Raw genomic sequence first — 25,442 nt, 5'->3', positions numbered from 1 at the left:
CCATTATTTATGTGACTGTAGCAGAGAGTGTTGGGCTGGCCGGCACAGCGTTTGGGTCCTCACCACAAGGTGTGGGGGGCAGCACCTCGATGCCTGCCACAGAACGGACGCTCCCCTAAAGTAGTAGGCTGGGCATGGTGGTGAGGAGAGAGCGGGTCTCAGCATTAGGTGAGGGAGGTGGGGTAGGCCTGGGGTTGCAAGGCGGGGAGAAGAGGGAGACGGTTTCCCATCCCACTGAGCTTCTCTGCGTGGGCTCCTTTGTCTGGCACCGGGGCCAGGGGAACCGGCAGCGCAGGGTCCCTCCGCCCATTTTAAGCACCGAACCGCTCAGCAGAAGCGGACGAGCTCCGGAAGCCTCCGCCTCCTTACGGCGCAAGGAGAGCCAGGCGACGCTACAACGGACTTTCCCGCCACCCAGCGGCGGAAGAACAGAAACGCGCAGACGACGCATGCGTCAGGCCACAGGTGACCAGGAGCGAGCCGCGCATGCGGGGCACCGAGTGCCGGTGGCGGGGGAGTCTGGGAAGAAGCTCCACGCCCCCCCCCCCCTCCCGAGACACGGCCGCGGACGTTGGCTCTGCTGGCTCCCTGTTGGCCTAGAAGGTTCTGACCCCCCCCCCAGCCCCCCCCGACTCAGTCAGCCGGCGGGGGGCAGCGCGGCCGCGGCGGTGAGTGTGAGGGACCGTTGGCGGGTCGCCGGCAGGCGCGAGGGAATTAGCTCCTGCGCAATAGGGCCCTGAGAGCCGGCCGGGCGGCGGCGCGGAGGAGGAGGAGGAGCAGCTCTGGGAACGGGGGCAGGGCGCTGTTGCCGGGCCGCGCGGGGGAGGGAGCCGGGCGCTGCTGGGGGGCGCACCGGGGAGAGGCGGGGGCGGCCTTGGGGCCGAGGAGGAGGCGGCGTGAATGTGAATGAGGGTGGGCAGGGGGCGGGCTTGGGGTCGGGAGTGACGGGGGACGTGGGGAGGGCGGCCAAGGGGAGAGGGGCGGGGCGAAGGGCTGAGGGTGATGCCGGCTGTATACGGGGGCGGGGGGGGGGGGGGGGGATGGAGCCCTGACCCGTAAGGTCAGGAACTGCCGCAGTAAATGGCCCCTGGCCTCGTAGACCTTAATTCACTCTGAGCCCCAAAGCTGCTTCTGCTCCTGACGTCCGTCCTGCCGTGTGCGTGTCTCCGGTGGTTGTTTATAAACAGCGGCCCAGCTGCTGAGGTTATTATAGTCTCCTCCCCCCGTTCGCGTTGGGCTCTTTCAGACTGGTGCCCGCGGAGTGCGAGGAGATCAGAGTGAAATATCCCTGATATCTCCACTGCTATTCAGCAAAATCTTCCATCAGACACTAAAACTCAGTTTTCAGAGTAGCAGCTGTGTTAGTCTGTATTCTCAAAAAGAAAAGGAGGACTTGTGGCGCCTTAGAGACTAACAAATTTATTAGAGCATAAGCTTTCGTGAGCTCCAGCTCACTTCATCCGATGAAGTGAGCTGGAGCTCACGAAAGCTTATGCTCTAATAAATTTGTTAGTCTCTAAGGCGCCACAAGTCCTCCTTTTCTTTTTGAGTATAATCAGTCACCTATTTCTGACTTCACTCTTATTTCTTTAAGCTTTGACTTTCCCTTTATTTAGGACCTGATACTGCTCTCAGTGCAGCCAATGGGAGCAGACAGTAAGCCATTAAACTCCATTAAAGGGGTTCTCACAACAAATTTTTTGGTGGCCTCAGTGCAGCCACCGACTCTTGCTGGTGGCTGCTCTGACAAATTTTCTTAAAATACTTTAGGAAAAACAAATGAATGTGCACATATATGTTTCCAAATCATTGTAATTGATTTATGTAGGTTTTTGGTTTTTGCAGACTCAATAACAAAAAATAATGTACTTGTATTTTGGCGCATCTGACCTCTGTTGCCTCCACTTGCCACCCAACCCCCCAAATCACCTCTAACTCTTGCTGCCTCTCTCAGTCCTCAAGGATCCCCCAGACTCTCATTGGCTCCCCACCATCCCCCGGGGCCCTGCTGTTCCCTTCCCCCCCCAACGCTTCCACAGCCGTGCACCCTGTGCTTACTCCTTGCATCTTGACACAGTGCCTTGGAACACCTGCCCTGCTGAAGCCCAGAGCTTGAGCCCCATGGCTTGAGCTGGAATTTTTATTTATAATAGTATTCAAAGCAAATACTGCTTTCTTCGGGATGTATGATCTTGGTTAAAGAGGATTGGGAGGAAGGGGGGGCGGCTTTCTTATCGGTAACATTTTAGATTCTGGTAAATAACACATTTTTAAAGTTGAATTTTCACCTATTATTATGTCTTTGCATTCTTTCTGTGCTAATTAGACTTGTCAGTCTTGCTTGTTTTAGTGTCTTGACTTCTCTATGGTTTTTGTTCACAAGCACAAAACAGCTCTGTTTGCATTGCACTCACCACAGAGTAATGTATTAGTTTAAAAACACTTTCTATTGGAATCCTGAGCATCGGGCTTGTGAGAGACATTATAAAAACACACATTAAATAGATCTGGGAGAGAGGGTTGGTTAATTAGATTTCTCATAGTTCTCTAGGCTTTAGCTAAAGTACAGATTGCTGAGTTACTTGAAATTTATTTACTTTAAATTTTATTTTGCAGAATAAGAATTACAGGAAACCAGATAAGAAAGATTAGGTAGTATTTACAGCGTTTAAAAGAATGACACCAGCATATGATGTTAACAATATGGGATGTTAAAACTTGTCAGGAGATAAATATAATACATTGATTCAAGATCTCTCACGCTCTTATGTAGAAAGAAAAGGAGCACTTGTGGCACCTTAGAGACTAACACATTTATTTGAGTATAAGCTTTTGTGAGCTACAGCTCATTTCAATAAATTTGTTAGTCTCTAAGGTGCCACAAGTCCTCCTTTTCTTTTTGCGAATACAGACTAACACGGCTGCTACTCTGAAACCTACTCTTATGTAGGCAAACTTTCTTAATTCTTCACTATTCTAGACAGATGATTTTGGTACCAGCTATGCATTTGAACTATGCATTCTTAAATACAGAATTTTGTCAGTGTGTCAATTAAATTATGGACTGCCTGTGACAGTTCAGCCAGACACTAAAGTTAGCATTTTAGAAATTTAAACCAATATTTAATTACTACGAATGTCAACTCATTTACCTTGCCAAGGTGATACTTGCAGCCAAGCTCTTCCAGTTTTTCCTCACACATCACTCTAACCCCCAAATACGATATGCACATAATGATTTGAAAACTATTCTGATTTCTGTGGAATTTCACCACTACTATATATTCTAAATGTCACTTCAATCAGATGTTCAAATAAGGGGAAAAAATCTTTAACTTACAAGTCAGGTTAAAGCTTTTTCATCTTTCTCTGGAAAATTGTCAACTTTTTATCACAAAATTCCTGATTTCTAAATTGATCTCTGAAATATTCAAGGCTTCTCTCGGTTATCTTTTAGTGGGGTTAAGCAGTGTCTCGTTACGCTAACATGGCCCAGGATTTATAATTTTTTGCAGCTTCAAAACTCTAAATAGCTTATTAATATTAGTTGTCTAGAAAACATGCTAAATCAAAGTTGTTGGTGAAACACAAGTGTTCATCATACGTATTTAGCTATTTACAGTTATTTTAACTTAAGTATGTACTTTCTAAGAAGCATGTAGCTTAATAGCCAAGTTGTCAGTTGAGCAAAATGCATGTTTTTTTGGTCAAGGTGTTCTGTCTTGCTTTCAACTCCTATTCCAGTTGGATGTTTCAAATCTTTGACACTAGCCTGGGTCACTTTTTGACCTGCCCACATAACTTCACGAAGAAGAGGAACCAGCCTTCAACACCTATCAGAAACTGTATAAAACCAACCTTGTTTTGTTCAGCAGTTCTCTCCCTCAGAATAAAAAAATCCTGACAAAGAACATGAATTTTGCCCAAGTGACAATTTGCATTTTTATTTCTCAACTGTTTACCTGGGATCAAGAACTGCAAGGAAAATTTATTAATCTTTAGGTGCAGTTACCTTATGCCATCAAGTTTGTGTAAGACATGTTAGACTTTACCAGTTTGTGCAAAACCTCTTGGGACATAATGGGTTGCAAGAGACATTTTATCAAGGCAATCATTGAACAGCTGCCCGTTATTTTAGTTCCAGTCAGCAACATACTTCTCCAGACTGCTTCCCTGAGGCCTCTCTTGTGGTGTACCCCTTGGCCAACCTTGCATAGCTCTTTGTTCTTTCCCAATTTACAGTTTCTGTCACCACTCCTAGATGCCTAAAGAAATGTCTGTTTTGAAGCTAGAGTATCTTTACGTAAAGTCTCTTTACATTCCTTATTTTCTGTACTTGTTTAGTAGTTCACCATGCAGCAATATAAAGTTATTTGCTTGATCAAACACCAATAGGATGTAAGTTAAACAATAAGGCAAAGCAGCTGTCTATACCCTGTACAAATACTTGGTTATTTCCTACAGTTCAGTGACAAGATTGGTAGGATCACTTCTTATGTTAAGCTTTGTGTGCAACTGCTAGTTATACTGTCAGACAGGCCTTATGGTTATTTAGCTCTTATAAGATTTGGTTAGGTTTACCTTAAACTTTCACTTCACATTAGCTTCTCCACATAAGTGGATTATCTTTTTAATAAGAAACAAATACCTTGTTATACCTTCGTTAATGATTAGTCATATTTATTATCACATTTCTTTTTAAACTAGATGGCATTGTCTGCACTATGTGCAATATTTTTTGTTTTAGTTACATTAAGGAAATTTCTTTATACTGCTTCTTTTCCGAAAGTCTTGGTAACTTTAAATTTTCTAAGTGGTAGCCGTGTTAGTCTGTATCAGCAAAAAGAACAAGGAGAACTTGTGACACCTTAGAGACTAATTTATTTGGACATAGGCTTTCGTGGGCTAAGACCCACTTCACCAGATGCCTGGAGTGAAAAATACAGTAGACACACACATCGGGGTTGCGAAACTGTACGGAGGGCTGGGTAGGGAAGGCTGTGCCTCCCCAAACAGTTTGGCCTCCACCCCCTAATTCCCTACCCATCTCATCCCCCCCGCTCCTTGTTCCCTGACCACCCCCGCTGGGACCCTATCCAACTCCCTCTGCTCCCTGACTGCCACGACCCCTATCCACACCCTCACCCCCTGACAAGGCCCCTGGGACTCGCATGCCTATCCAACCGCCCCCTGACAAACCACACCCCCAGAACCTCCACCCCATCCAACCGCCTCCGTCCCCTGACTGCCCCCTGGGACCCTCTGCTCCTTATCCAACCTCCCTGCCCCATTACCATGCCGCTCAGAGCAGCAGAACTGTTTTATTGGAAAGCCTGGGAGGTGGGCAGGCAAAAGCGCACTGTCTGCAAGGTGGCGTAACTGCGGGGGAGGGGGACAGCAGGGGAGTGACCAGGGACTAGCCTCCCTGGGCAAGAGCTCAAGAGCCGGGCAGGACGGTCCTGCGGTTCGTAGTTTGTCCACCTCTGCCTTAGACTATAGTTTCTCAAATTGAACAATGATGGAAGAAATACCAAAGTGCTGAAAATAGGACAGATGGGATGAGTGAGCCTTTTGTTAGTATTTTCCAGAAATACCAAAAAGTACTGAAGTAGCATATTAATATCCACTCTATGCTCTCACAAAAATAACCTTACTGATCTGATTATAGGAAAGAGATTCTTAATGCTGTTTTAAAACAGATGAAATTGATCCAGACAGCTCCTTATATAGTAGCATAACGTGATAAAGGAAATAAATCTTTGACACAGGAAAAACAGGGAAAAGCCTATATGGTTGTTCTTTAATATACTTAGTGTTTTCTGTCACTTTAGATTACATTAATACTTAATTTGGGTAGTGATTTTTTTTTTAACTTCAGTGCTCACAGCAACAAATGGCTAGTAGCATTGGATCAGCAGAGTAATTGTTTAAACTTCTTCATATAATTTGGCCAGTACACTTACTCTTAACCTGTAATACTCATCTTTCAATTTCTTGCTTATCTTCAGCAGAGACTACCAATTCTGTCTGTAGTATTTGCAGTATGGAAAAACATCCACATGACATTGGGCTGACAGAACCAAACTTGTTTTTGCTATGCTGAGGGATGCTAAATTTCTCTGTATGAATGTCAGTAGGGAAGGCGAAGGCTAATGAGATGACTGTAGTTCCTTATTAACTCACTCATTCTTATACTGGATGGAATCTCAGCATTAATTTTTAAACTTAACTTAAATGTTTTTTGTGGCATTTTTATCTAGTCAGGAAGTGAAAGCGGACAGATGCTGGTGAATGCCCCATGGCCGTGGCTACCACAGTTCATTCATCCACTACCCACCAAAACTTGGAAGCTTTCTTTAGGTAAGAAAATTGCCTCAGACTGTCCTATACAACTTTCAAAATTGGTCTTTTGTATCTAATTATGTTGGTTCTATAACTTTAGTTGTAAAATATCTGTGCATGTTGTATGTCACAGTTGCTTTGTTTTCAGTTGTGATCTTACGCATAGTATATTTGTGCAATTACTAATATATTATTTACTGTCAGTTTTCTTGTATACTGTAATAATTGGTAACATTCTTGCAGAAAGGTAGTGCATGTGCAGAACAACCAAAAGTGATCAAAGGATACAGTCAACTTAAAACAAAACAAAAAACTTTTGTTAGGAACATCGTGTAACAGTTGGATGTACAAGTAATACAAGGTTTCAGAGTAGCAGCCGTGTTAGTCTGTATTTGCAAAAAGAAAAGGAGTACTTGTGGCACCTTAGAGACTAACAGATTTATTTGAGCATAAGCTTTCGTGAGCTACAGCTCACTTCATCAGATGCTCAAATAAATTTGTTAGTCTCTAAGGTGCCACAAGTACTCCTTTTCTTTTTAAGTAATACAAGATTACTGTAACCGAGAGGCATTGAAGTTTTAAAAAAAAAAAAAAAAAAATCTCTGGATGCTATCTACAGATTCCGTCCTGTGTTTTGGTTGCTTAACATTAGACAAGTACAGCTCCCCAGCTCTTAGATTCTCTTGTGTGAGCTGAGCAACACCTTTTTTCCTGCCCACACATGGAAACTTATGTATCCCTTTACAGACTTGTTTGGTCGAGGGGAATGATATAGTTGTGGTGGTGGTTTAATAATATGGTATTGATTGTGTAACTTCGATCCCTATAATTGTACAACTAATGCTAACTGGGTGCGTTCTGAAGGTATAAAGTGGCACAAGGTTAGAGCTATGCACCTTGGAGATCCCTGTTCTGTTTGCTGAGCGAACATATTGAGACTAGCTTCTTTAGTTCTTCGTTTAATTAAAATACTTTTAGAATTCTTAAAGTCCCTCATGGGTTTCCCAGACTTTGCAGGTCAGTTTGTCTTTGGTCAATGACTTCACAGGTCAGTTCATCTTCTGGGACCCCTCCCTGCCTTCTGGTTAAGGAATCCTTTCATACATACAGGATGACTCAGTAATGGGATGGATGTTCAAACACCTTGAAGGTGCTGATGTTAGACAGGAACTTCCACATTCTTTGGAGGTATGTGTGCATGTGCACCTCTGATTCAAGGCTACCTTGATTGTATCACCTGAAAATTAGACGGTAAACTTCAATTGTAGAAAATATATTATAAACTATTTTTAAGAGAGAGCTGTATATGTGACACACATCTTATTTTAAATTTTAGTTAATGCCAGAATGGAACAGAAGGTTCTGTGAACACTTATGTATAAAAGGAAAATTTAAAAAAAGAGATCTACATTTATGGTGATTGTCCATGATCTATAAGCAACAAACTTTTTTTTTTTTCATTTTGTAGTTCTAAATTTGGTATCGCGTAACATTGTGATGCAACTTTGCAAGAGTTTTAAAATATTATAGAAGTATATAGGATACCAAAACTATATCAGACTCAAAATTAGCTAAATTAAAATAATATGATAGTTAATGTAATAATTACCATATTTTGTTCTTATGGCTGACAACCTGCACTCTGCATTTCATGCACCATATATATTCAGCATTTACAAGGTACTACTTATTCCACTCTTTGGCCTCACCCTTGCATATGGGATGTGGTCACACTCTTATGATTCCCAACTGCCCAAACAATCCTTGGGGACCAATGGCAGCAGCCGCAGTTTACAGCAAGCCTCTGCACACTATCTCCTCATCTATACTGGGTGCCAAGTGTCTGCTTCTGAGCAACTAACCCTTTATGTTAAAAGAAAGGGTATCCACAGTTTTCATAGTTGTATCATTTAGATGATGTAGAGTCATAGGAATAGAATTAAAATTTTATCAGTGTGTACTAGTTTGTGAAATTTTGAAGTGAATAATATGTTGCATGCAAAAAGATGCAATAAAACATAATATTGCAAGGGCAAGCACTCAAAATTTGGAAATGCTGGGATTAAGGTTGCCAGTGTAACCTTAATTTGGCCCCCTAATGTGATCATTGTAATGCATATGCGCAACATTTTTTCCGTATTTGCTGATGGCAGAGGAATGGTGAAACTCTCTCTGGTGAAGAGTCTCTTGGGAACAGACTCTTCTTCCCATTTCCCCCCCAGCCATGACCCCTTTTGCCATGTCTCTTCTCCAGTCATGGTTCCTAGTCCCATTCTCCTTACCTAGCAAGCCCCAGTTTCCACTCCTGAGGCTTCTTATCCCAGTCTTTGTCCAGCCAGGCCTAGTCTCACCCCTCTGAACTTCCAGTCCCAGATCCCTGCAGCCTCCATTCATCACCCACCACCTATGTTCCCTATCCCCATGGTCTCTTTCCCAAGGCTCCTCATCTAGTATGTGTCATGTCTCCCTTCTCCAGGCTCCTTGCCCAGCCAGTCATTGTCTCTCCAATGCTTTTTCGGATTTTGGTCTCCCCGCACACTGCCGCTCATCCAGTCACAATCTACCCCACCTAATTTGGCTGTTGTCCTTCTGCATTCAAATTGAGATCTTCTCTTCCATCCTTCCTGGGCCCAGCAATGATGTCACTGAGAGCACAGGAGACCAACTCTCAGTTCTGGTGTCCAGCCTGACCTGCGGCAATCTTGTGCAACAATTTCAAGGAAAGTCCTGCTCAGCTCCAAGCTGGGGCATGCAATCAAAATCTTAAGGACATTTAGCTGTGAAGCTCTAGCAAGTCTCTTAGCTTGTGTAAGATGCAGTTTGTCAAAGGTTTATAACTTGGTCAAATTTGGGCAGGTTTTCATGGAAATAACGAGGCACATCCTTGAAACAAAAGACTCCCCCGCCAAATGAAAGTCCTTCATGCAAAGCATGTGGTTGCTAATCGAAGAAGGTGATGCCAGAAACTAACATGGGAAAGCATGTTTTCCCATACCGTATTCTTAGAAATAGCTGAGCTATTTTGGCTGATGGAATTTTTTTCAAAAAATTCAGCTGGAGGAAGATCTCTGGCATGGAAAATTTCATCCCAGGCAGTTTAAAGTTGTCAAAGTTACAAGGAACCAAAAACAGGGTCTATAATGGGAAGCTACCAACTCTGCCTGTAATATCGGAATACTAACTTTAATGTTCTACTGCAGATCCATTTAGTGATTCTCTGAACAGTTGTTAAATTGGTCAGTTAGATGACTATCTGACAAAATGGTCTGAAAAGTGAAGCAACACATTAAGTGTATATTAACATAAGCTAGTGTGCTGCTCTTCTTAAATTAGTAAAAATCAAATTCTTGATTAGATTTGAAACACTCTTTTCTGTTAGATCAGAAAAACTTACTATTTAGTCCGTTAAATAGACAAAACTTCAGTTGTTATATCTCCCAATTTATTGTGCTTTAGTCACAATTTTTTTTTAACCTGGTTTTCCTCTCCCTATTACTGTGTGAAGACTACACAACAGGAAACTTAAGTACAGTGAAACTGCTAATACAAAGAGCAGAATACTTTTTTCATCTTTCTGTTATAGTAGTCAGAAAAAATAGCTGTATGAGACTATTCTTGGACCTAATTACCTTTCAAACTTGTAGTATGAAGAGTATGTGTGGGGGGGGGATACTTCTGAATTAATCATTTAAAGTATCTGAGGAGTTTCTTAACTTTCTGTGTATTGTCTCATATTCTTTGTTTTTTGTCATATAAATATTATCATAGTTCACCATATTCTTTAAAGTGGATTTACTGCTTCTGAAAGCTGCTGGAATAATTTCCCTGGGGATTGAAGTCCTCTATCTACAAAACAGATAGCAGTGATGCTGGTCATAGTGAGGTATCTCTTCATAGAACTAGTTAGAATGCGATCTTTCCCACTGGTGTTCCCCTGCATTGAACATACCTACTTCTGGTTCTTCGAAGTGGTGTGAACCTTCAGTCTTGTTCACTCCTTACTAACCCTGGAAAATCAGGTAGCATCAGTTGTGGAAAATGTCATCTTTCAGTTTTCTAGAAAACTGTCATTTCCTTTCAGAATATGGATCACTGCAGCCAGATATTTAGTTTTTTTTTTCATAGTCTAGATTCCTGAAACTAATTCAGATGTTAAATATGAAAGCTTTGCAGGCACACTATATTGGGGAGAATACAGCTACCCATCTCCTCAGTGGACTAGGATACCATAAACACATCATTTCTGTGTCAGTCTTTGTTTGCTCCCAATCTGCTTCTGTTGCCAATTTAAAGTCATCTTCTTAATCTTCAGAGCCCTCAGCGTAGCAGGAACTGCCTATAACATTGACCATGTGTCCATCTAAGATCCTTACTTTTTGATGAAGCTCCATCAAATCTAAAGCCTTCATGTTCATTCTGTCTCTGGCCTCTTTTGAGGTAGCTAACAAGGATGCCATTTATGATGTGGGCATGTGATCTTCAAGATTTAGACCTGACTGCCAACTCATTTAAACCTATACTGTTAGTCCACTTTCCTCAGAGATTGGGGGTACATACAAAATTTTACTCCCCTCCCCCTGCTCGGCAACATGAAACTGCAGCTCTAGTGCAGCTGGGAATTGGGGCAAGCCAATAGGAGTTGGATGCCTAAGCTACCATTTGTGCCTTTGAAAATCTCCCTCTTGATCTCCAAACTATAGAGATATTAGAGAGAGATAAGCCAGTAATATCAGAAACCTGGAAGTTCCTGAAAAGGTGAAAGTACATCAGTATTTCAAATGTGGTTGGATGTTTGGGAGAGGTACTGGCTTTAATGTTGAAACACCCTTAATATATAGAATGTGCTTACTGGGATAAGAGTTACCTTCCATATTTTAATTGATTTAAAAAAAAAACTTCTTATAAAGTTCCTGGATTAAAAGGACAAGGAAGGGGTTTATTGTAGTCGTGTTGGTCCCAGGATATTAGGCAGACAAAGTGGGTGAGGTAATATCTTTTATTCGATCAATTTATGTTGTCCAATAAAAGCTTGAAAGCTTGTCTGTCTCTCGCCAACAGAAGGTATTGCCTCACCCTATCTTTCTAAGAAAGGGATTTTGTTTTTTTCAGACATTGTCCTAAAACAAGCAAAAAGTTAGGCTTTTCATCATTGAGATTAATTGTCTCAGGTTTCTGTAGTGCCCTGTATACTGCAAAATGTTGGGTGAGAATTGTTTAGTTTTCATAGACATTCTGTTTGTAGAGAAGTAAGAGTTGACATTCAGTCAGTATTATTTATCTGTGCCATACTGATTAACCCTCTAGAGATTGTGTTAATGACTTCTTGGATTAACATGCTTTGGTTGTATTCTGTTTAATTTACACACTCCTATGGGTATCTTAAACTGTAATATGTACTGAAGTCTGGTCCATAGAGTTCAACGTAGTCTTGAATAATTCCATTTTCATGAGAAGTGGGGAATTGAACTCCCTCTAATCCCAAAGATGCATCAAGGCTGATAGTTTACATTTCTTGACTCCTGTGTAGTCAGATTAAATTATTTAACAAGTTTTGCTTGAATTGTGAGTGCTTTATCTGTTCAGTGTCTAGAACTAGTTTTGGAAACTGACAAAATGCCTTAATATTTTCAATAATTGGTAGCACTGGAAAAAATCAAGAAAGTGGGAAGGTCCCTTTAGAGGGATTTGAAATGGAACATAATCTGTGCATGACACTTCCATTTCATGTTCATGCTATCATTGTTTGGTTCTTAAGTATATCTAGCCACAATATGTATGTGGCCTTTATGCAGTTACATATTGTGAAAATGTAAAATGCAAACAAATCACAATTAAATAGGTCCTTTTAGACCAACCTAATTTCTTTTTTGTGGTTAATTTTTTATTTTATTTACAAAAAGATTGTATAGGCTTCTGAATATGGCACTCATCACAGGCTTTCCAATAGAACTATGCACTTTTACAGTTTGTCAAAGTGCAAGACTAGATAGTACAAAACTACAAAGACCTAACAAATTAGGGTAAGTTTTACGGTAGGCAAATAGGAGACCACTTTCATTGCTAATAAAACTAATTTTTGTTTGGATCATATGCTGTAGCAATTTAGATTTAAACCCATAAACAGGCACAGATGTATTGTTGCCTTATGTACGCTGCCCTGTGATTGTGGAATTCTTAACAGCAAGCCTCTAACATAAGGTATATCCTTCTGAAAGCTCACTATCCATAACAAATGAGTCAGTAGTATCTTTCTTTTTATAGTTTTAAAAGCAACCCTGAAACCATGAAGTTATGCGCATGTCTAAAATGAATTACCACTTGATTGTTTTTCTTTGGCTGTTATCCTCATTCCTTGCTGTCCAACTAAATTTAACCTTGCAACAAATTTACAAGCTGATGTCTTTTGTGAAGTATATAATACGTTTTCTGTGTGCTACAAAACTAGGAGATTGCAATACTTTGTTGCTTTTTTAGGCCAAACTCATTGCATACACCAAGAGCTGCTTGCATTTCTCTGCTCTTTTCCACAAGCACTCTGTTTGCTACCCTCCAACCCTCTCTATTTAAGGAATTACTACAACCCCCCTTCGGCTTCTCCTCTCATGCCAGGGTCCCCAGTCTCCCTCGAGCCCCAGGGATTCTATGTGCCCTCCATTTCAGGGTCCCTCATTCTACCAGCCCATGTGGTCTCTGCATCCCCGTTCCTCCCTCCCTTTATGCTAGGGGCTCTGTTCCCACCATTATTTATCATCTTTTTATCTGAAAGATAGGACATTCGGTGTATTGCCATAAAATTATATTGTGAGGATGAGAAGAGATGAGACAAGGGGTATTGTTATGCTGGAAGGTGTTAGTGGGTTCCATAACCAGTTCTTTAATTGATAGACAGTTATATAGAGGGCTGAAGCTGTGGCTGTTCAGTACAGATGGTGTTGTGTACCCCAAATTAAGAGAGTTCTGACAATTGATACCTAACATTCCTGAAAATTCTGGAATTGATCTGATGCAGCACTTAAAAGTTACTATGTAAAAGATATGGAAATGCCATCCAGTTTTATGTAAGGCCTCACAAGCTTGGTCAAGAATAAACTAGTTTCTTTGTGAAGTTACAGCGTGCTGAAGTAGGTTCCTTACACTGTAGGGGCAAGTGTCAGATAAATGTCTGTAACCTGGATAAACGTTGCAAATGTGTAAAATAAACTCTAGATCTTTTGTTTTTTCATCTTTTATGCACTATACCTTGTCCCCACTTCAAAAAAAATGAAGTATTTCAAAAGCATTGAAGTTCTAGGTTATGTGATTCGAAAACTACTCTGTGGGTTCATCCACTTTGTTTGATCAGTATCTCTTGCCTTGCTTTTATGTGCAGCAATAATTTGTGCATTTTCCTTTTTCTAAAAAGGAACATGGGTGAGAGTAGGTATTCAGAAGTTCATTGAATTAGATTTACCTGGACAAGCTGTTAGGCAGTGTGGGGGTGATCCTTCCTCAGACTTCGCAATCCAGTGGCACTTAATTTTCCTGTGTAGACAAGTCTTAATCCAGATGAACTAAAGTGAATTTAAAGTGGATTGATTGATCCACATTAAATCCTGTCTTGACACTTACACAGAGTTAAAGTGATCTTAACTTGGTTTAGCTTAATTCACTGAATTAGTCATTTTAATGCTAAACACTATGTGGACACTCTTACTCAATGCAGTTTAACTAATCCACTTTAAATTCACACCTTTAATCAATTTGGATTAATTTTTGCTAAATCCCTATGTAGACAAGCCCTATTTTGCCATTTTGGCTAAAAGAATAAGACAAAAAGTGGCATGGCATTTCACAGGTCCATCACTTTGGGGAAAAAATACGCATTAACCGTGTACCTTAAACTGTAACAAAGACAAATATGCTCTTAGAAATTACTAATGGACCCGCTAGTTTGAGCCTACTTACTTAAATCTAGTAGCAAATCCCATAGTTTTATTTGCAGTGGAAACTTATGCATATGGTTAACTTTATTTTTTAATTTTATATTTTATTCTTTTTTTTAGAAGGCAGTTGGTGATATGATTACATGAAATACTGGCAGATGAAACTGTCCTTGGGTAGTTCATCTGGACCTAGGAAATTTGGTTTCATTAATTACATTACAGAGCATACCATATGTATGGAAATGAGATTCTTACTACCCTGTATACATTGTATCAAGTGCAGAGACATTTTATATGGTAGTCAGATTATACGTAGGGTTAGCTAACATGTCTGTTTTTGTTTTTCTGATCTTCTGTACTTTTTTTTTTAAGAGATCTATTGTACTTGAAAACGTACAAAAAGCTTTGTACCTTCTTCACGTCACACCACTCTAGTACCTGACATTGTTTGCTTTCAAAATGAAGAGAATCAGGCGGACTGTTAAAACTGAGAACCCAGTTCTCCAAGCACCACAAAGATCAAAAAAGCAGAAAACATTTTTCTATGGATCAGCGTTTGGCAAGTCTCACCTGCAAACCTTGATGGACTGGGGAACCCTGCCGCTCCATGTAGTTTTACATATTTTTCAGTTCTTGCCTTTAGTAGATAGAGCCCGGGCATCTTCTGTTTGCCGAAGGTGGAATGAAGTTTTTCATATTCCTGACCTGTGGAGGAAGTTTGAATTTGAGCTTAACCAACCAGCTACTTCTTATTTAAAGTCTACTCACCCCGATCTCATTCAGCAGATTATCAAGAGACATGCTGATGATCTGCAGTATGTCAGCTTCAAGGTAAAGATAGGAGTGGAGGCATGTTTTGTCATTTTACAGGACGGTGGTGTTTGGATGTCTGTAAATTGTATTGCATCTCCATCCAAAAACAACTTTTTTTTTTTAAAGAATAAATTGGTATGACTATTTTAGTGAATGCATGGAAAGTTTATATTCAAAGATGTTTCCAGCAAAAACATTTTTCAAAAAGGAAGCATTTGCTAAAGCATTTTCCTGTACATGTACAGTATCTAGTTCACATGATTTTCAGAGTCTGTTGCATTTAATTTAGTGATTTTAAAAAATTAATTTTGCACAATGTTGTCGCAATTTTGACATTAAATAGTAGCTATTTTACCTCTTGTATTTAAAAATTACAAGACCAGTATTGTCAGTGGAAGTATACTGTAAGACTAGGATTGACATGCTATACGCAGTTTTTGTTATAGTGGCACTAAACTAAGTGCTCTACAGACTAATTCTCAGTTTCTGGGAGGGAAGGAGGAAAGTAATATTTTCTACCTCTTAGACATAGCAATTTAAAGCAGAGGGGTAAAGAAAATGTAATCAAAATAGTATATCTAACTACATATATTAAAGGATATCTCAGAACTTTTTATATGCTGCACAGGAATATTGAGGTGATTGAGAAATGTTAATATCCAAGAAACAGCACAGTAATGTTTACACACACAAGTGTTAAGTTCATGTTTAGAGTACCACCTTAACATAGTCCTCCCTTTATTTGGGTGTTAGACCGTTCAGATAATGATATTAATGTAGCTTGTCTTGGAGATACACCACTCAAAGTATAGCAATTACATAGATAGAATCTACAATGGCAGACAGTCTTAATTACATTTGAGGACTATAATTTTGTAACCAGGTCCCCTTACATGGATGAATTTGTAGTGTAAAATAGCCTAAGTTTGTGAACACCACAGAGGGGGAGTTGATATCAAAGTCAGGTTTAAACTCAGAAGTTCCTTTCTCCTAACACTGTCATTAGTAATTTCGTTTTTTAGTTGCCTTCAGAGTTCTTGTGATGCAGTTCTGTAGCTGTCCATGGTTAACATTTTAATCAGTTACTTTAAGTACATTTAGCTACTTCACATAGTACAACTGATTTGCTTAATATGTCATCTGAATAGTGATCTAGATAACACCCTGTAGCTCGTATCTTAAAGCTCTTGACAAAGGAGGTAGGTATCACCCACATTTTACAGATGTGGAAACTGAAATACAGACGTAAAGAGGCTTGTCCAGGATCTTCCAGCAGGCCAGTGGCAGAGTCATGAGTAGAACCCAGGTCTCCAAGTTTCACTAGGCTACACTGCATGTAATGTGGACCACTTTGCTGGATTACTTTTATTTATCCTGTTTTTAGACCAGAATAAACCCCAAAAGTCTGACAGTTGATAATTATGAAGGAAGAGGCATCAGCTATGGAATTATGCTATACATTAACCTGCAATTCAGTACTAGTCATGCATCCAAATTGTTATGTTGATAAAGAAATGTAGGGATGAGGCAAATCAAAGATAGATGGATAACCTTAAGATGTCTGGTGTTATCAGGACTGTTGGAACAGGGTTTATCTGATAATCACACAGTGTAATAAGTATTGTAGGCAAGTACTTTTCATGACTCTTTGCTGCCTTCAAATTATTAACCGCTTAATAAGTTTTACATTCCTTTATTGGAGCAAATAAAAGTTGGTATAGTGCAATCTACTAGTTTAAAAAAAAAAAACTGGTGCTACTCTAGTTTGGATATTAAAAATATTTTATCGTGCTGCTGACTTTCTAGGAAGCAATACAAAATGACTTCAGGGTTTTAAAATTGTCTTTTAGGTTGATAGTAGTACTGAGTCTGCAGAAGCTGCCTGTGACATCCTGTCTCAATTGGTGAATTGTTCTATCAAGACATTAGGTTTGATTTCAACAGCAAAACCAAGTTTTATGAACGTCTCCAAGGTAATGTCCTATGGGCTGTCAAATTTTACCTTGATAGTGTAACAAATCATTTAATATCTAAGCATGTTAAACTATGTAGATATTATTATTGAATTAAAAAGAAAAATGTTTACAAACCCAACGCTTTAAAATTAAAGTACACCAATGCACAAAGTTCTATTTCTTGCCATATATTTCTCTAAACACTCGTTTTCATGTTTGTATTTTAAAGTATGACATACATTTGACAACACTCCTTTCTTAGAGAGCTTTTTGCCCCACTGATACTGGCTTCTATAAAACTAGTATCTATATATTCACAACTCTGGGTCATGTGACCTTGATTATGGTCCCAGTTGGGAATGTATCTAAGCATTTGCTTATGTCCTATTGACTTCAATGAGTCGTAAGCCTGTGCTGAAGTATGGTGTTTAATCCAGACTTGGAATATCTGGGAAGCAAATGCATGGTTTAAGACTAGAGCTGTCGATAAATCACACTTAATTCATGCGATTAACTCAAAAAATTAATCGTGATTTAAAAAATTAGTCATGATTAATCACACTGTTAAACAATAGAATACCAATTTAAATTTATTAAATATTTTTGGATTTTTTTACATTTTCAAATATATCGATTTCAATTACAACACAGAATAAAAAGTATACAGTGCACTTTATATTTTTTATTACAAATATTTGCACCGTAAAAATGATAAATAGTGTTTTTCAGTTCACCTCATACAAGTAATGTAGTGCAGTCTCCTGCACTACAGGAGTAGTGAATGAAAGTGCTCCTTACATATGTATTTTTTTTGTTACATAACTTCACTCAAAAACAAAACAATGTAAAACTTTAGAGCCTACAAGTCCACTCAGTCCTACTTCTTTTTCAGTGAATCGCGAAGACAAACAAGTTTGTTTACATTTACGGAAGATACTGCTACCCACTTAATTACAGTGTCACCTGAAGGTGAGAACAGGCGTTCACATGGCACTGTTGTAGCTGGCTTCACAAGATATTTACGTGTCAGATGTGCTGAAGATTCATATGCCTCTTCATACTTCGGCCATTGTTCCAGAGGACATGCTTCCGTGCTGATAATACTCATTTAAAAAAAAAATGTGTTAATTAAATTTGTGACTGAACTCCTTGGGGGCGAATTGTATGTCTCCTGCTCTATTTTACTCGCATTCTGCCATATATTTTGTGTTATAGCAGTATCAGATGATGACCCAGCACATGTTGTTCGTTTTTAAGAACACTTTCACTGCAAATCTGACAAATGCAAAGAAGATACCAATGTGAAATTTCTAAAGATAGCTACAGCACTCAATCCAGGATTTAAGAATCTAAAGTGCCTTCCAAAGTCTGAGAGGGGTGAGATGTGAAGCATGCTTTCAGAAGTCTTAAAAGAGCAATAATCTGATGCAAAAACTACAGAACCCAAACCACCAAAAAAGAAAATCAACCTTCTGCTGATGGCATCTGACTCAGATGATGAAAAAGAACATGCATAGGTCTGCACTGCTTTGGATAGTTATCGAGCAGAACCTGTCATCGGCATGGATGCGTGGCTTCTGGAATGGTGCTTGAAGCATCAAGGGGCATATGCATGGGTGGAGCCCCACTCTGGGGAGGCTAGCCCCAGCTCTGCCCCTTCCGCCCAGAGCCACAAGACCACCTGCACACCCCCTGCCCGGAGGAACCCTGGGCTAGCTGTAGCCTGGAGTGTGTCTTCCCCCCCCCCCCCATCCCCCGGCTAGAGGAGCCCCAGGCCAGTGGCAGCCCAGAGCTCCCCCTTACCTCCCCCCACCCAGAGGAGCCCAGGCCGGGCTGGCTGAAGCCCCAAGCCAAGCCTCCCCCTGCCTGGAGGAGCTTGGGGCTGGCTGCAGTCATGCCTCGCCTTCCCTTCCCGGACCCAACCCACCCATGACCCAGGGGAAAAGCATCTGTAGAAGACACTTTTTGATATTCCCCATGCGTATTCCAGGGTGGCTGAGGAGGTGGGATGTGCCTCCTCTGCCACCCTGGAACCTGCATGGGGTATAATAAAGCAAAAACTTTACCTCTAAACTGTGCAACCGGGGGTCCTGTGGCCGTGACCACGCTGGGGGAGGCAGAGCTTCCCATGGCCTATTATACCTTCCGCCCATGGACATACGAATCTTTAGTGCATCTGGCATGTAAATATCTTGTGACACCAGCTACAACAGTGCCGTGCAAACACCTGTTCTCGCTTTCCGGTGACATTATAAACAAGAAGCAGCATTATTTTCTGCAAATGTAAATAAACTTGTTTGTCTGAGTGATCGGCTGAACAAGGAATCGGACTAATTGGACTTGTAGGCTCTAAAGTTTTACATTTGTTTTATTTTTGAATGCACTTTTTTTGTATATAATTCTACATTTGTAAGTTCAGCTTTCATGATAAAGAAATTGCACTACAGTACATGTATTAGGTGAATTGAAAAATACTTGCTTTTTTTTACAGTGCAAATATTTGTAATAAAAAATAGTGAGCACAGTCGACTTTGTATTCTGTGTTGTAATTGAAATCAAAATACTTTAAAATGTAGAAAACATCAGAAAATATTTAAATAAATGGTATTCTATTATTGTTTAACAGCGCGATTAATCATGATTAATTTTTTTAATCGCTTGACAGCCCTATTCAAGATTCCAAAATTGTAGTGGTATGAATCAGATCTCCAGAAGTGAGGTGCTACAGTACTTAATTTTACTTATGTAAGTATATCCTTTCCTTTTTTCCTCTCAATGGGCTAGGGCTCAATTATCACTCCGTCAAATGTTAGTCCTGAAAGGTCTCAGTTCAGTTTCTTGATGATTTTTTTTTTCTTAGTTTGGTATTTTTACTTACTGGTATTCTGTAGCTACTTCAAGCTCTTCATTATATGCACTTTTTTTCTTTAAAAAGAGGGGAAATGGGGAAGAGGGCAGAACTGCTTGTGTTCACTGTAAGCATTAAAATAACCCCTAGTTTGAGAGTAAGTACTATATTCTTTATTACATAACTTAGGGGATTGATTAAATAAGAATTTATAATTACGTTAATTATTTTACCCCTTCAGCCCATGTAACACAAAACTAATGGCTCTACCTTGAGGCAAAGGTTCAATCAACTATGCTATGGATATAATAACATTAAATGTCCATTGAAGGATAACTTCCACCCTACCTCACTTTCTCTGAACAGGCTCATTTTGCATCAGCACTGACAGTAGTTTTTGTAAACTCCAAGTCATTATCATCCATCAAAATTGATGACACACCAGTTGATGATCCATCTTTGAAGGTTCTTGTTGCTAACAATAGCGATACTCTAAAACTGCTAAAAATGAGCAGCTGTCCTCATGTGTCACCTGCTGGTGAGTAGTAAAGCTGTTTAAAAAGGAAGTAGTAATGCAATAGTTACTGTTGAGATGCATTTCTGTTAACCTTTTTTCAGGTACTTAACATTTGGAATAAATTATTCTTCCGTTTTTAAAATCTTTCATCCAAATTCTCAGTTCAAAGGTGGTACTTAAACCTTCCACTTTACTATTCTCAGTTGTCTAGAGCGTGGGAAAATGTCATCTTTAATGTTAAGCATTTTTGAAGTAATCAAAGTGAAAGGAAAGCATCAGAATAGTATTGATATACCTTTTGTATGACTTTAAATATTTCTGGTTTTATTCCTGTTTCTGGGGTTCATCCATGCTGTTTCAATCATTCTAATGCTTTTGTTTTACTTCTTTAAAGAATTCAATTTTAGATTTAAAAAAAAAATTTAAGCCTTCCGTGCACTTAGTCCAACATGAAGGCAAGTACTTGTTTATATATAGTACAGTCTACTTCTGTAACATAAGTATAAAGGACATGACTCTTGTTGTGTGAAGAAATTTTACTTAAAATAATGGAGTTGTAAGTATTCAAATTCATGAACTGCTCATAGCATGCACAATATTTTCTAAACTAATCAACTTGTGTTCCATAATATACTCAAGATAACATGAGCATATACAGTACCTGTATCTGTTCATTGAAAAAACATAACTTTATGTGGCTTAATTGTTAAAATCAAGTAATGCAGTGCAAAAGAAGCTTTAATACAAATTTGTGGTGGGAAATTAGATAACATTGAATTTCCTGAATTACGTAAGGTATTATTGTAAATGTTATGCATTTATGTATGGTCATTATAACTTTATCAATGACAAACTCTGCATATTCTGAGTCTAAAAACATCTTAAAGTGATTTAAAGACGTCTAGGAGTACTTGTGGCACCTTGGAGACTACTAACGCATTTATTTGAGCATAAGCTTTCATGGGCTACAGCCCTCTTCATTGGATGTATCCGATGTTCTTTTTGTGGTACAGACTAACACGGCTGCTACTCTGAAACCTGTCATTTAAAGAAGTTTTGTGAGGCTCTGTTTTTCTCAACAAATATTAAATGAGTTCAGTTGTGTACTGAGGCTTTTGAATGCCAGCTCAGTTGCAGTTTGCACAACTAAAAATCAAACTGCATTTTTAAATATCATTACTAGTTAAAGCTTCTGTGGACCAGATTGTTGCCTTAGTGACAGATGTGCAGCTCGTTGTCTTCAGATTATGCCTCAGTAATACTTGTCCCTATTCATTGCATTCAGTGGCTTTTTACAAGTATGACTGAATTAAATTTAGTAAGCAGTTCTGTTGGTATACAAATAGGCTAAAATTCAGTTCACTCTCTTACAGATGTAGGCACATTCTAGGGCTAACAGGAGTAAAAAAAGCAGTAGGGAGAAATAATCACTAAAATAAGCAGATATGAACATGCAAAAGAAGCAGACCTGCAGAGTAGGAAGATTCCATATTTAGCCATTTTTCACAGTAGAGCTTCATTTTATATTTTACACTAACTTTTTAAATGAAGAGATTTGTTTGACAGCATTTAGGGGTGCCATCAAATATGAACTATTGTAAAGCTGATAGCTTTGAACTTCCTCCGAACCTACAAAAATAATCCTTTCTATTATCATTTCTTTTCTGGAAATATTAGACATTGTTCTGGGATATGGGTATGCTTTTAAAAAAAAACAAAACAAAAAAAACCCCACATGGTTTTGTAGTTTGAATGAATAAAATGATTTAATTTAAGCTAAGTATACAAATATATATTGTACTTTATAAAAGAAATATATGCAATTTATGTATTTCATTTTTTCATCTTAGGAATTCTTTGTGTTGCTGACCAGTGTCATGGCCTTAGGGAACTGGCTTTGAATTATTACATACTAAGTGATGAACTGCTGCTGGCTCTTTCTAGTGAGAAACATGTTAATCTTGAACATCTTCGTATAGACGTTGTGAGTGAAAATCCTGGACAAATTGAATTTCATACTATTAAAAAGCAAAGTTGGGATGCACTTGTTAAGCACTCCCCCAAAGTCAATATTGTGATGTACTTCTTTTTATATGAAGAGGAATTTGATGCATTTTTCAGAGAAGAAACTCCTGTTACGCACCTTTACTTTGGTCGTGCAGTAAGCAAAGCCATGTTAGGTCGTATTGGAATGAACTGCCCCAGGTTGATTGAATTGGTGGTATGTGCTAATGGACTTCAGCCACTGGATGATGAACTCATTTGCATTGCTGAACGCTGTAAGAACCTAACAGCGATGGGCCTTGGTGAATGTGAGGTTACCTGCAGAGGTTTTATTGAGTTTGTAAAGATGTGTGGAGGGAGGCTAACCCAGCTTTCTATTATGGAGGAGGTACTCATTCCAGATAATGATTACAACCTGGATCAAATTCATTCAGAAGTCTCCAAACACCTTGGAAGAATGTGGTTTCCTGATATGATGCCTACCTGGTAAACTAGCTATAGAAAGTATTACTGTATGGTTAAAACTGGTTAGATCAAGATGTTGCTTACTATGCAAATAAGAAATTATAAAATAAAGCATCAAAACTTAATTTTAAATGTCTCAAGTTTAATGAACTGCATATAGGCTAAAGCGAAGTGCTTGAGTGACAGTGTTACATTAAATTAGAAAATAGAATCTCGTATAGTTAACAATAGATACATTGAAAGGATGTCTGTGGGTTAGAGATGTTTCTTCCTCCAATTAAATTAAGCATATTAATATGGCCTCTGTTAAATTAAATCGTTCCATTAAACACACTTAGTGCAAAGTTTTTTAAGGTGTTCTATGATAGTCTTTCTGATGTGGTTAAAGGGAGTCTGAAGCTAGTCTGCTTAATAGGGAGTTAAATGGAACTTTCAGGTAAACTATTACTTGCAGTGTTAATCCACTTGTTCTACATGTTCACTAATAATTTTTTGTTGAACAAATACTTTGTATCATAAGAGCAATCTGAAATAGTGTAGCTAATTAAATCTGTTTTAATGTGCTTGTATACATGTGTTTGAATATTGTGGCAAATTAAGGAATAATGCCGCAATAAAGAAAACGTTTTTGATTTTAACTCTGTACTCAATTTTCACTTTATCAGCAAGTTATACCATAAAGATAGTGTTGTATAATTCATTGTTTCTCTTCCTATGTACTGACTTATCTGTACAGGAAAAAAACAAAACCTTGTTAAAATTGATGTACCTAATAATTCATGGTGTTTGATAAAGTGTATACTTTTATCGTTAAGACCAGTTTTTTTTTATCTTAAACACTAAACTGTCAGGATTCTGGCCCATGCTCCCTTCACACAGGGTCTATTAAGATGTCCCAAAATGGTCACGGTTGTATTCCTCTTTCTGGTGTAGGGATTGCTATGATATCTCAGCGACACCAACACAGAAGTATGCTGGTAGGGAGGAGGGTTTGATTGGGTTGTACCATCTGGATCCAGTTATTTCCCCACCTGGCATAAAATTAAAAGCTTAGAGCAACCCAAGGCTGTTCTAATGCTAGGGGCCAAAGTGGCCCCATTAAGCCCTGGGAATTGGGGAGCCTTCGCTGTGCCTCGCAGAACTCTGCCCTAACCACTAAATCCTCCTATAGTGAGTGTTGGGGGCTGATCCTGTTTTCATTAAGGTCTTGGCTACACTTGCATGTTATACCACAATAAAGCTGCCCAGAGTGCTCTAACTCACTCCCCGTCCACACTGGCAAGGCACTTAGAGCGCTCTGACTCCCTGGCTAGAGTGCTGCTGGTACTTCATCTCCCCAAGAGGTATAAGGTTTGCTGCGTATTGGGTGAGACACTACAACGTCAGTGTGAACAAGGAGTTACAGTACAGCGCCCTGATTGCCCTCAGAAAATGTCCCATAATCCCATTAACTGAAGTGGCCTCTCTTGTCTTTGTTGTGAACTCTGGCAGGAATGCAGAAGTGGCCTTTTCAAAGCTCCATTTGGGAGCCCAGTGCGGCTGCTTATCAGCTCTGAGAAAAAAACAAACAGCTAATGTTTGCTTTGAGAGAGGCGGGGGAGGGAGGGGCATCTGTACTTACAGGACAGCATGCTGACACACTCTCAGCACCCCAAAACCCCCCCCCCCTCTCTCTCTCCCCCCACATACACACAACACACTCCACGCCACCCCCTCCCCCTTTGAAAAGCACACTGCAGCCACTTGAACGCTGGGATAGCTGCCCATAATGCACCGCTCCCAATGCAGCTGCAAATGTGGCCACCCCAGTGCGCTTTCAGCTGTCAGTGTGGACAGACTGCAGCGCTTTCCCTACTGCGCTGTATGAGGCTGGTTTAACCCAAAGCGCTCTACATTTGCAAGTGTAGCCAAGCCCTATGTAAGCAAGACTTGCAACCTAAATGAGTGTCCTGCCTGTAAGGACTGCAGGATTGACTTGTTGCATATCCACACTAAAGAATCCTGTGGTGAAGCCGATCTTTCTTTTACTTGAAATGAGGTAAAGTTTGTTAGTGCAAAGTAGATCATGCATTTGTTTTTTGTGATCCACTTTTATACACTAATGTAAATTGTAGTGTATTGTACCATAGTTTGTCTAGCTACCTACTTGTAGCAGCAAATCAGAGATGTGTGCATTTGGTTGATCTGTATGAGGTTTGTCACATCAAAGTAAAAGCCAAGTAGAGTTACTTTCTTAGTTAATCTAACTTCTCTGCTGTACAAATAATTTTGGGTTAGGTGTTGGCTAACTCCTCCATTCTTTCAAACAGAATGGTTTGAAAAGTTATACACAACATAAAATAAGAGATAATTGGGATAAAACATACTAAATGTATTTGAATTGATCAATAGTGAGTTTTTACAAACTATACAAGACATATTTTAGTAGAGACTGTGTAATATCACTTGTTAACCAAGCAGTTCATAAGTGGTAAATTAATATAATCTAAATTTGTTCCAAATATTATTTTGATGAGGATTTTTGTAACTTTTGTTTAAACTGTAAATTTAATAAACTTACCTCATTTGCCCACTGA

General features: G+C 39.5%; 1 protein-coding gene and 1 long non-coding RNA gene across 10 annotated transcripts in view; one reads left to right on the top strand and one right to left on the bottom strand.

Moving 5' to 3' along the window:
- LOC119860253 overlaps nt 1–1,171 on the bottom strand; it is a 9,676-nt gene extending 8,505 nt beyond the window's left edge. The window contains exon 1 of the long non-coding RNA XR_005294475.2: nt 1,102–1,171. This is a non-coding gene — a long non-coding RNA (uncharacterized LOC119860253). The remainder of the gene's footprint in view (nt 1–1,101) is intronic.
- Nucleotides 344–25,442, top strand: LOC119860251 (F-box/LRR-repeat protein 21-like). 9 transcript variants are annotated; one of them, XM_038413719.2, is made up of 7 exons: nt 344–465; nt 6,261–6,360; nt 7,391–7,530; nt 14,637–15,095; nt 16,928–17,050; nt 20,247–20,418; nt 22,248–25,442. In XM_038413719.2, the coding sequence occupies exons 4-7, from the start codon at nt 14,724–14,726 to the stop codon at nt 22,889–22,891; spliced, it is 1,311 nt and encodes a 436-aa protein (XP_038269647.1). In that variant the 5' UTR covers nt 344–465; nt 6,261–6,360; nt 7,391–7,530; nt 14,637–14,723; the 3' UTR covers nt 22,892–25,442. The 9 variants fall into 9 exon arrangements, with proteins under 9 accessions (XP_038269647.1, XP_038269644.1, XP_043347350.1 ...); XM_038413718.2 differs by having other exon boundaries at nt 413–668; XM_038413713.2 differs by having other exon boundaries at nt 462–668; nt 6,265–6,360.

The sequence above is a fragment of the Dermochelys coriacea genome, chromosome 8 (genome assembly GCF_009764565.3).
Source record: "Dermochelys coriacea isolate rDerCor1 chromosome 8, rDerCor1.pri.v4, whole genome shotgun sequence".
NCBI lineage: Eukaryota > Metazoa > Chordata > Testudines > Dermochelyidae > Dermochelys > Dermochelys coriacea.
This window is presented reverse-complemented; position numbering and strand designations above follow the sequence as displayed.